The sequence below is a fragment of the Tupaia chinensis genome, unplaced genomic scaffold, assembly GCF_000334495.1.
Source record: "Tupaia chinensis unplaced genomic scaffold, TupChi_1.0 Scaffold000320_1, whole genome shotgun sequence".
Classification (NCBI taxonomy): domain Eukaryota; kingdom Metazoa; phylum Chordata; class Mammalia; order Scandentia; family Tupaiidae; genus Tupaia; species Tupaia belangeri.
Window position 1 is genome coordinate 4,275,390 of NW_006159813.1, and position 12,516 is coordinate 4,287,905.

A 12,516-nucleotide genomic window follows, 5' to 3' on the forward strand; every position below is an offset into this window, starting at 1 on the left:
CCACCAAGGTCCGGGACTCGAACTGCGGTCAACTACATGAGAGTCCAGCCATTACGCTAACTGCTGGTCCCTGGCCTGTTTGCTTTTAAGAAAAACTCAGAATCTGAGTTATAATGCTTAAATTTGTAAAGTTTAAAATATCAAGCCAGAGGAGTAGCTCCATAGCACAGTGCTTAAGCACCAGATATTGGTAGCTGGAGCCCACATAACAACACAATTCGAATCCCATCCCTGGCAGTTTGAAAAACACATTCTGGGAGGAAAAAAGAAAGAAAAACATATTCTGCATATATATGCATGCATTCCCCAGATCCTGAGAGAATGGAGAAAAAAAAGATTGTAGTATGACCACACCCCACTAGGGGTGCTTTTTTCCTCTCGTGAGCACATGTGCCCTCTGGCAATAAAAAAAAAATATTTTTTCAAACCAGGCATAGTGGCATTTTCTTGTAATCTCAGTTACTTGGGAGACTGAGGCAGAAAGATCATGAGTTTGAGGACAGCTTGGGTGATATTGCAAGACTCCATATCTAAAATTAATGTAGAAAACTAGAAAAATTATCACCTGCCTTTATAATTGAAGAGGACTCCAACTGGGTCACAAGTTCTTGGTTTACATTTTCTTTTCTTTAGAATTCTGTAATTTTTACTATTATTATTTTCCTGCTTTGAGTCTTCTTTTTTAATTTTTTTTTTTTTGGAGAGATTTTCACTATAGGGCACGTGCACTCACCAGACAGACAAAGAGAGACATAGAGACAGAAAGCAGGAAATCACCCCCTAGCGGGGATGGTCACGCCACAATCCCTTCTCCTCCATTCTCCTCTCGGGATCTTGGGCACACACACACACAAGCCCAGTGTGTTTTAAGCCACCAGGTCCAGGCCACGAACTGCGGTCGACTACATGAGACTCCAGCGATATAGCCATTATACTAACTGCTGGTTCCCCTGCTTTGAGTCTTCTTTAAGTGTTACATTTGAAGCCAGCTACTATTTCCACCTAAAAAGAAATATTTTCTTCGTGCAATCAGTAGGCCACAGGAATATGGTAACAGAAGCAACAGAGCAAGAGACTTGACTTTATTCTCCTTTGTTTTTGTCATAGAGCCAGCCATCACATGTTCTAGACGTGAACTACTTTATATGCATTAGCAACAGCTCCACATGTCTGTAGTGAGGGAAAGATAGTAACCAGACAAGATGTAAGATGTTATATTTATTACTTTATGTATTTATTCATTTATTAAGATTTTTGCCTTAGAGTGTGTGTGTTCTCTGGAGATAGAGAGACAGAGACAGGAAGAAGGAAAGTGAGAAATCATTTCTCACGGGGGATAGACATGCTACAATCTCCTCTTCTCCACTCTCCTCTCTGGGCACACACACACACACACACACACACACACACACACACCTGGTGTGAGTTTCAAGGCACTGGGTCAGGGACTTGAACCGTGGTTGGCCATGTGGGATTCCAGTAATGTGACTGCTACTTTATCTTATGACACTTCTTTATTACTTTGAGGCAAAGAAAACAAAACAAAAAGCAGGGCACAAAAAGTAGTACCATAAAGGGGAGAAGGGAATGGATAAATTTGACTATATTAAAATTAAGGGGGGAAAAATCTTTTTTTTTTTTTTTTTTTTTTTAGGTTTTTGCCACAGAGTGCATCTGCTTACTAGAAACAGAGACAGTGAGAGGGAAAGTGAGAAATCTCCTCCCAGGGAAGATGGCCATGGTGCAGTCCCTTCTCCTCCATTCTCCTCCGTCGGTTTTGGGCACTCATCCACATGTACCTAGTGTGACTTATCAAGCTGCTGAGCCTGAGATTCAAACTTCAGTCAGCCATGTGGTAGTCCAGTGCCTTAACTATCATACCACCTGCTGTTCCCCTGCCCCCTCCCCCAAAAAATCCTCAATTAAGATACCACAAGGATTCAAAGATAAAATTTTAGTGCTGTAGAAAACAAAGGAATATAAGGGACCAGCAGGTGGAGTGATGGTTAAGGCACTGAACACTCCCACATGGCTGACCATGGTTTGAGTCCCAGACCTGGTGGCTTTCTTGCTCTCTTTGTGTCTCTCTCTCTGGTCAAATTAAAATAAACAAATGAATAAATAAAATTAAATAAAAGCAATTCTTTAAAAAAAATAAAACAAAGGAATATAAAAAGCAAGTGGGTAGAGGTAAAGAAAGAAATGGAAGAGAAAACTTTACACATCAGAGCTTAAAGTTATAAGCAACAAACTAATATACTAAACAAAAACATTTTTGGCATTTCCTATGGTGTATAAACTTAAGGGAAAATGATACAATTAAATGCAAAAAATGGAAGTTCTAAAGATAGGGTCAGCAGGTGGCCTGGTTGTTAAGGCACTGGACTCCCATGTGGCCGACCATGGTTCAAATCCTGGACCTGGTGGCTTGAAACTCATGCCAGCCTATGTACGTGTGTGCCCAAAATCCCAAGAAGAGAATGGAAGAGAAGGAATTGTGGGTTTGACCATCCCCCCTGGGGGGGTCATTTCTCACTTTCCCTCTCTCGTCTTCTCTGTCTCTCTCTAGTGAGCACCCATACCCGATGGCCAAAACCTAAAAAAAAAAAGTTCTAAAGATGATCACAGAGAAAATGATATTTGTGGAAGACAAAGGAGATCTAAAATATCCTAAAAAATAATACAAAATACATAAAGCAAAACATGCTTCAAGTTATACCTGAAGAAAGCTTTTTAAGATACAGATGTTTGGATCTCTCTTTGGATTTGGTCTTTATTTTATCTCGTTAGCCAAATCAATCAGCCCAACTATTTATTCAACAAATATTTCCTGATCGTCTACTGTGTGTCAAGCACTATTCTGAGCAACAAAAATATAATAGCACACAAGGAAAACATCATCCTTGCCCTCATAGATTTTATATTTTAATGAAGACGTAAGAAAATAATAAAATATATGCTATAATACCAGGCGTTATTAAATTCTGTACAGAAAAATAAATCCAGGAACAAGGATCAAGGATTTAAAGAAGGCTTTTCTAGGGGCCAGGAGGTAGCATGGTGGTTAAGACGCTGGACTCCCACATGGCAAACACAGTTCAAATCCCAGACCTGGCTGCTTGCTTTCTCACATTCTCTCTCTCTGTTTCTCTCTTGTGAGTGCACATGCCTGGTAGCAACTTTAAATAAATAAATGATAATTAATAAAATTAAGTAATCCTTTCAAAAAAAATTTTTTGGAGAGTTTTTTTTTTGTTTTAGTGTATGTGCACTTGCCAGAAAGACTGAGAGACAGACAGAAAGCGAGAAATCATCCTCCGGGGGGATAGCCACACTGCAATCCCTTCTTCTGCATTCTCCTCTAGAGATCTTGGGCACACACGCACACATGCCCAACGTGAGTTTAAGCCATGGGGTCTGAGACTTGAACCGTGGTCAACTACATGGGAGTCCAGTGACATAACCATTACATCAACTGCTGGTCCCTAAAAAAAATTTTTTTAAAGGTTTTTCTAAGGAGGTAACATCTAAGCTGTACCCTGAAGAGAGGGATCCTTAAAACTGATCATTAGTAATAAACAAATTATATCCTGGTGAAATTTTCAAACACTATGGCTAAAGAAAGATTGATATAAGTAGACTGAAAAAGTTCATTTTGGGGTGGAAAAGCCAGTTATCTTCAGGTCTACCTTTTCAGGACACTCAAGGACAGAAAACAATAGAGCAATGTTTACAGAGTTCTTAGAAAGAAGAAATGTAAATCAAGAATTTATAACCCAGCCAAGGTGCTCTTCAATTATAAAGACAACTGATTATTTTCAAGCTTCATAAATTTAAGAAATATAGCCCATCTGAGTTTTTCTTTTAAAAATTGTTCCTGGGGCTGGAGAGTGGGACAGTAGTAACACGATGCTGCACAGGGCTGGCCCACCTGGGAAGGTTTCAGGTTCACTTTTGGAGACCTTCCTAAGGATGCCAGGCACACTCATGTCCATGATGTAGGAAGCTGGGGGTAGTTTTCCAAGTGAGGGCTCTATTGGAACTTTACTCACCTCTCTGCCTTTCTTGCTCATGGAAGAAAGAAACTTGAAATAAATATGATTATTTATATATAAAATAAAGCCCAGCCAGTCTAGAGATAAAATGTTAATAGAAAAAGAGAGAAAGAGGAAGGAAGGCAGGTAAAAAGAAAAGATGAATTAATTAAGGACTACAGTAACTGGTAGAAAATCTGGTATAGAATGCTGGATTTAAGTTGGCCCTCTGGGGCCAGCAGGTAGCATGACCTTAAAAGGGTTGGACTTGCACATGGCCAACCATAATTCAAGTCCCTGATCTGGCAGCTTACTTTCTCACTTTCTCTCTCTCCTTCTGTCTGTCTCTCTGGTGAATGCATGTGCTCTATAGCAAATTTTAAATTAAATAAATAAATCTTTTTTTTTTTTTTTTTTTTGTGAAGGGTTTTGCTATAGGGTGCCTGTGCTCACCAGGAAGATAGAGAGACAGAAAGCAAGAAATCACCCCCTAGGGGGGATGGCCATGCCGCAATCCCTTCTCCTCCATTCTCCTCTCAGGATCTTGGGCACGCACGCACACGCAACCGGCATGAGTATAAGCCACCAGGTCCGGTACTTGAACCGCAGTCGACTACGTGGGAGTCCAGCGACATAGCCATTATGCTAACTGGTGGTCCCAATAAATAATTCTTAAAATAAATTTTCCCTTGCAAAAATGTTTATTTTTCTTATTTTTGCATGGCTAAGAAGACAGTTCTTCATTTTGAATAGGTAATACAAATATCAAAAGATAAAAATGTAATAGAAGGTAGAATAGGAATAGTAAATTCCTTTCCCATCCAGATCCCTCTCTAGGGTTAGCAAACACTATCACCAATTTTGTGTGTGTCCTCCCAGAAATATTTTATGTATATGAAAGTAAATATTCTTTACTTTTGCACAAATGATAATAAACCATAAAAACTATTCTACTTTTTTTTTAACTTTATAGTGTGTTTAAGAGATTGGCTCATATTACTATACCCAGAGCTACCTCATTCTTTTTAATGGTTCCATAGTATTCTTAGATGGACCATAATTTGTTTAACCAGCCCATTTAGAGTATTTTCAATCTTTTGATGTTACAAACTCTGCTGCAATGAATATCCTAGTACATATGTCATTTTGCACCTGTGAAGGTGTGTAAAGAATAAACTCATGGAAGTGGAATTGCTCAGGAAAAGGAATATGGATTTTGAATTTAAATAGATATTGCCAAATTGTCCTCCAAACACTTGCACCAATTTATAGTCCCACTAATAAAATATGAGTACTGAAACATTTGAATGTTGCTAGTCAAATCAATGAAAAACATTTCTCGCTATAGTTTTAACTTGTAGTTGTTATCATGAACTAGGTTGAGCATCTTTCTTATGTTGAAAAAACATTTCCATTTCCTTTTCTGTGAACTCTCTGATCTTTGCCCATTTTACTTTTGGGTTGTTGTATTTTATCCTTATTAATTTTAGTAGATCTTGCTTTTTCTTTTTTTTTTTTTGGAGAGGTTTTTCCTATAGGGCTCATGCACTCACCAGAAAGACAAAGAGAGACAGAGACAGAAAGCGAGAAATCACCCCCCAGGGGGTATAGCCACACCACAATCCCTTCTCCTCTATTCTCCTCTTGGGATCTTGGGCACGCACGTATATGCGCCCGGCATGAGTTTAAGCCACTGGGTCCGGGACTTCCACATGTTCAATGGTGATTTGGTCTCAGACCTGGTGACTTGAACCTCACACTGGGTGTGTGTGTGTGTGTATGCATACGTGCCCAAAATCCCAGGAGAATGAAAGAGAGGTGATTGTACCATGGCCATCCCTCTTGGGGGTGATTTCTCACTTTCCATTTCACTATCTCTCGCTCCAGCGAGTGTATGTGTTCCCTGATGAAAAACTTTAAATAAATAAACACAAACAAATGAGGCCGAGCGTGTGTGGTACAGTTGTACCATACCAAAAAAACAGTGCTAGAAGACACATGGCCTATTATGGGTTCTGATCCCTGGCCTATTCCACCTGAAACCTGCCAGATGTATGCTATGCCCGAGATCGTGAGAGGCTGCAGGGCTGGGGAAAGGGGATCTGGTGTGACCAGACCCTGTTGAGGGTACTTCTTTCTCTCTTTCTCTCTCTGCGATGTGTGCACATTCTCCAACATAAATAAAATATTGTATCTGAAAAAAAAAAGTAAAAGAATTTCAATAGCTATTCTTGCTCTTAAGTTCTGTGATTCTAAGTCTTAGTCTGATGTTTACAAAAATGGATTTGTTGGGCAGGTCCCATAGTGCAGCAGTTAAGGGCTTTATGTACAAAGCTGACCCACCACAATTCGAATCCTATCCCCAGTGGCTTGAAAACATGCCACGTATGTGTAGATGTATGCTCAAAATCCTGCCAGGAAGGAGACATGAATGAGAAGAGATTGCAGTGTGACCACACTCCATTGGGGGCTTCTCTCTCTCTCCCTGAAAAGTGCCCTCTGGCAATTAAAAAAAAAACTGATTTGCAATCACTGGAATAGCAAAAATATTTACTCCTTTTCTTTCTCATTCTTGAAATGTGCAAGCTGTACTTGTTTCTGGGAATGGTATTTCATTTTCAGAAGTGACTCTTTATAGAGGAAGAGATCTTTTATAAAAGCAAGAACAAAAGCCCTAATTCCCCTGACAGCAAAGTCAGGATGAAGAATTACAGGACATGTAGATGGTTTTCTCATGAGTCCTGTTCCTCTTTTATATCTGTTAGATTATAAAGAAATTAAGTCTATTCCATCATCTAAGGCCCACTATGTTATATCTCATTTTTTTCAGTATCCTTAGATTATAATTTTACATAAGTGAGTTTTCCATATAGCGGAACGTTTCCTTTAAAAAACAAAACTTCCAAGTCAGCAGATGGTGTGGAGTTTAAGGCACTGGATCTCACAAGGCCAATTGTGTGGTTCAAGTCCCAGACCTGACAGCTTGGAGATCACACCAGACTTCCATGTATGCGTGCCCAAACTTCCAAGAGAAGAATATAGGAGAAAGGATTCCAAGGATTCCAGACATGGTCATCTCTCACTTTCCTCCTCTCTGTCTCTCTGTCTCTCTCTAGCATGTGCTCATGTCCTATAGCCAAAAAAAAAAAAACTTCCTCTTACTTTTGACCATTTTCTGCTGACATCTTGCTGAAATACATGATGTGCTTCTTTACCCTCTTAAAGAGAGTGTAATGAACGTAATCTCACTTCTTGATGACTTATTTATAGTTATAACAATAATAATAAATAATATAATAAATATAATAATGATAAATAAGCTTTAAAATAAATAAAGTTATAAAGATTTTAACACTCTTGGGGTAGTGTTTTGTGATTTCTCCCTATATATACTACGTGCATGCACGTGCCTATGATTTTAAGGGACATGTGCCCTTTTGCAAAATAGCCCACAAATCTTCATTCATTTTTATTTGTTTGGTTGGTAGGTGTGTTAGTCACAAAGTTTTTCACTCATTCTCTATTGTCAGGCTGTCAGAGAAATTACAAAGGACACTTGTTTTTATACTGGATAAGCATCCTTCTACCAGTTCTCAATCTTATTCCCCCATTCTCTCTCCTGCTTTCAACTGCTATGGGCTGAGAAACCAGGAAACCAAGACATGTTAACAACCACTGGTAGGATTGAGAGTGAGGGTCATTCATTGCAAGAAGAGTGTATGGGGACCAGCAGTTAGCATAATGGCTATGTCGCTGGACTCCCATGTAGTCGACCGCAGTTCGAGTCCTGGAGCCAGTGGACCCGGTGGCTTAAACTCACGCCGGACGCATGTGCGTGCATACCCAAGATCCCGAGAGAAGAATGGAGGAAAAGGGATTGCGGTGCGGCCATCGCCCCTGGGGGGTGATTTCTCACTTTCTGTCTCTCTGTCTTTCTCTGTCTTTCTGGCAAGCGTACACTCCCTATAGCGAAAACTTCTCCAAAAAAAAGAAAAAAAAAAAAGAGCATATGGACTTTGGGACAGTTATTTCTACTTCTCAGAGGCCTTTCCCTTATTTCTGTTGTACAGCTCTTCACAAGGGAAATGAAGTTGCCAGAATTCTGACCTCTGGGCAAATTGAATAGCTGCCATATTCTCAAGCATATCCTATTTGATCAAGAAAACAAAATATACACAAGTCTGTTTTAACAAAGGATAGTGTGAGGTGGGAGGGGGATTGATGCAGGTTATAACAGGAACAGACTGTGCTTTGCTCTGCTCTTATTATATAGTTCCAGGTTTGAAAGGTACAAGCCTGTCTGCTACTGTTTAAAGGCAATGGCACCGTGGTTATGCAGTGCTCCGTGATGCTAGAGCCACATGGAAAAGTCTATGTCCCAAGGCCTCCCTATACATGTTATGTCCATGCATGTGCCATTGATCAGGCTGACCAAAGCTGGGATCTGATCATGTCCTGAAGAGCCTGTTGGGGTGCCTGTCTCATCTCTCTCTTGGAAGAAATAAATAAGCTTTTAAAAAAAATAAAGTTATAAAGATTTTAATACTTATATAATAAATTAACCTTAAGAATTCTCATCTGAGGAACCAGCAGGAGGTGTGATGATTCAGGTGCTGGATTCCTCCCATGCAGCTGACCGAGGTTCGAGCCCCAGACCCGGTGGCTTGAAACTCACACAAGTGCATATACATGTGTGCTCAAAATTCTGAGAGGAGAATGGAGGAGAAGGAATTGTGGCATAGCCATCTTCCTTGGTGAGGGAGATTTCTTTCTTTCTGTCTCTCTGGTGAGCATATGTGCCCTATAGCAAAAATTTCTCTCTCAAAAGGAAAAAAAATTCTCACTTGAAAGGATGTTCAACATCACTAACCATGAGGAAAATATAAATGAAAACCACAAGATAGTACTTCCTACCTGTTAACATGATTGTGACCAGAAAGATAAGAGATAAATGTTACAAGTCTGTGGAGAAAAGGAAACCTTTGTGCGCTATTGGTGGGAATGTAGATTGATGCAACAGTTGTGTGAAACAGTAAATTCCTCCCCAAAATTAAAAATAGGACTATCATTAAGATTCAAGAATCCTGTGCCAGCAGGTTGCATGATGGTTAAGGCATTGGACTCCCACATGGCCAACTGCTGTTTGAGTCCTAGACCTGGTTGCTTGCTTTCTCACTTTCTCTCTCTCTGTCTCTCTCTGGTGAGTGTATGTGCCCTGTTCCAAATGTAGTAATAATAATAATAATAATAATAATAATAATGATGATTTAAAAATCCAACAATCCCACTACTGGGTTTGTACTCGAAGAAAATGAAATCAGCACCTTGTAAAAACATCCATACCCCTGTGTTCATTACAGCATTATTCACGGTAACCAAATTATGGAACCAATATAAGTGTCCATCAGTGGATGAAAAGATAAATTAGGGTATATATACAGTGAAATATTATTTAATCTTAAAAGAGAAGAGCTTGCCATTTGTAACAACATGGATGAACCTAGAGGACATTATGCTAAATAAAATAAGCCAGACCTGGGGGGGGGGCACCTGCATAATCTCATTTACATGTAAAATCTAAAAACAAACATAAATAAGCAAAAATTGAAAGTAAACAAATGCATACAAACCAGAGTGGAAGGGTGTTTGAGGAGGTGGGGAGTGATGAGAAGGGTACAGTTTTGGTTGTGTATTAATAGAATTTAAAAACATAGAGATCAAATGTACAGCCTGAAGACAGTAGCTGGTAATACTATATTGTGGGGCTGGCAGATGATGTGCTGGTTAAGGTACTGGGCTCCCACATGATTGACTGTGATTCAAGTCACTGACCAAGCGGCTTGCTTTCTCACTTTCCCTTCTCTTTCTTTGTCTTTCTCTGGTCTAATAATAATAATAACAACAATAACAACAACAAATGTAATTAATGAAATAAATAATTCTTAAAAAAAAAAAATACTGTATTGTATCCTGGAAATGTGCTAAGACATACCTAGATTTTAGGTACTTTGGCCAACACACACACAAAAAAAAGGTAACTGAGGTGATAAGTGTGTTAATTTGTTTCTATAGTAATCATTTTACTGTGTACAAAGGTACTTGATAAAGTCTGTGGAAAAATTGAATTAAAATACAAGTGTATTTTGGTGTAAAAAATTTTGAAATTTGCAAATAGATTTTTCATAATGTGTATTTTTCATTGTGTGAATCAAAGCATCATGTTACATACCTTACACATACACAGTGAAAAAAAGAATTGTCATGTAAATTCTGAGACAAAGGCCACCAGATAGGGCTTGAGAAAGAAGAAAAAGCATAGTTATCTCTGTATGAATCTTAGGCAATAATAGAGGGTACGTGACATGAAAATCTTATTTTGTCATTTCTGCAAAACCCACAGAACTGTTCCAAGCTTCTCTATTTCCTTTTTTTTTTTAAGAGAGAGAGATTTTTGCTATAGAGTATGTGCACTTGCCAGAGAGACAGAAAGCAAGAAATCACCTCCCAATGGGGATGGCCACATCACAATCTCTTCTCCTCCATTCTCTTGGGATTTTGGGCATGTATGCATCCATGCCCAGAGTGAGTTTCAAACTGCTGGGTCTGGGATTCGAAGCGCTGTCAAATACGTGGAAATCCAGTTCCCTAACTACTATGTCACCTCCTGACCCTTCTCTATTTACTTTTATGTCTAAATTTTGCAACTAAAAATATGTTTTCTCATTATCAATTTGTTTTTCCTCCTCCTTTAATCAGCATGACTTTGTTCGACGAGAGCGGCCACTGCGTGTCCTCATTGACCTCATACAGAGGACAAAAGATGCTGTTCGTGAGCTCGATAACCTCCAATACCGAAAAATGAAAAAGATCCTTTTCCAAGAGACACGAAATGGACCCTTGAATGAGTCACAGGAGGATGAAGAAGTAAGTTCAGTTTATTTCAGTTTACACTGGTAGAGTGCCTGCTATGTGGGAAAATTCTGGACTGAACACTACAATTATAAAAATGTAAATGATGCTTTCTGCCTTAAGAGATGTGCTGGATTGTAGAAGACACATTCATAAAATAACTCATGTATTAGGTAGAGCATGGAAAGTGTGGTAGAAGTATACCACCATTGTAGGGATCCGTACTGGGGAGAAAATGAGTCTTCTGGTAGGGATGAGGGTGCAGGTTCCATGGAGAATGTGATGTGTGTGTTTTTTGATAAACAGCTTATAGGGTGTTTTAGACTCAGAAGCATGCTGAGCATTAGGAAGGCTGTCCTGGTAACAGTGTAATGTAGATTTGAATGGACAGTACTCTGTATTACAGTCCATGAAAGGGGTAATATGGGCAGTGTCAGTGAGAATGGGACAAAGGGATACTTCTGAGAAATATTGTAGAGGTAGACTTGGTAATACATGGCTTTTCATTGAATGTGACAGTGACAGGGCCAACGAGTGGTGCAGTGGTTAGGGTCCTATACTCCCACATAACCAACCACGGTTTGAGTCCTGGACCTGGAGGCTTAAAACTCATGCTGGGTGCATGTGTGTGTGTGTGTGTGCCCAAAATCCCAAGAGGATAATGGAGGAAAAGGGATTATGGCATAGCCATCCCCCTTCGGGGGTGATTTCTCACTCTCTCTGTCTCTCTGTCTCTCTGGTGAGTGCACATGTCCTAAAGCAAAAATCTCTCTTGAAAAGAAATTGACAGACATGGTGAGGAGTTCAAGGTGACCCTTAATGTATTTGAGCCTGGGTGACTAGGAGTATATTAATACCAGTATCAGAGAAATGCAGACAGGGAGAAAGAGTAGGTTTAGGATGATTTTGTTTTGGTTCCTGTGGAGTTTAAGGTCCTGGCATCATATGCTACTGACATAGTATACGGATGGGAGTTTTCAAAAGAAAGATGACTTCCTGATGCCCATTCAAATCACTTCAAGAGAAATGGTTCAAAGCAAAAGTGATGATGATAATGATGATGACTGGGGCCTATGAATGATGATGGCTACCAACTGGCTGGGATATATAAATCTGGAACACCTGTAACAGGTCTAGGCAAAGGGGGTCAGGAGCATTAAAATGATAATGAATCAAGGGGATGAATGCAGAATGACCTGAGGACCCATGTCATATAAGAAAAGGGAGACTTAGGATATAAGGACAACACAGATACTAAGAAAGTACACAACTTCAAGAAGGGAACTACAATATTGTCAGATACCAGAGAAGTGAAGTAAGACAGGGAGAAAAAAGAAGTTGACTAATCTTAAAATTAGGACATCCTGATGACTTTAGTAAGAGCAATTTTATAGGACTAGATAGGGTAAATAGTGGATTACTGTGCTTTGTGGAGTAAGTGGGAGAAAGTGAAGACAGCAAAAGTGAAATATTTTAAGATTTAGAAATTTGACTAAGAAAGAAAAATGAGAGAAGGCAACATGTAGACCAGTCAAGAATTATGAGACATATTTCTTTTTTTTTTTTTTTTTTT

General features: G+C 39.3%; 1 protein-coding gene across 1 annotated transcript in view; it reads left to right on the forward strand.

Annotated features, from left to right (window-relative positions):
* Nucleotides 1-12,516, forward strand: part of TAOK3 (TAO kinase 3) — a 220,125-nt gene that overhangs the window by 146,159 nt on the left and 61,450 nt on the right. The window contains exon 12 of the mRNA XM_006151557.3: nucleotides 10,791-10,958. Within this exon, the coding sequence (XP_006151619.1) occupies nucleotides 10,791-10,958 (168 nt within the window). The remainder of the gene's footprint in view (nucleotides 1-10,790; nucleotides 10,959-12,516) is intronic.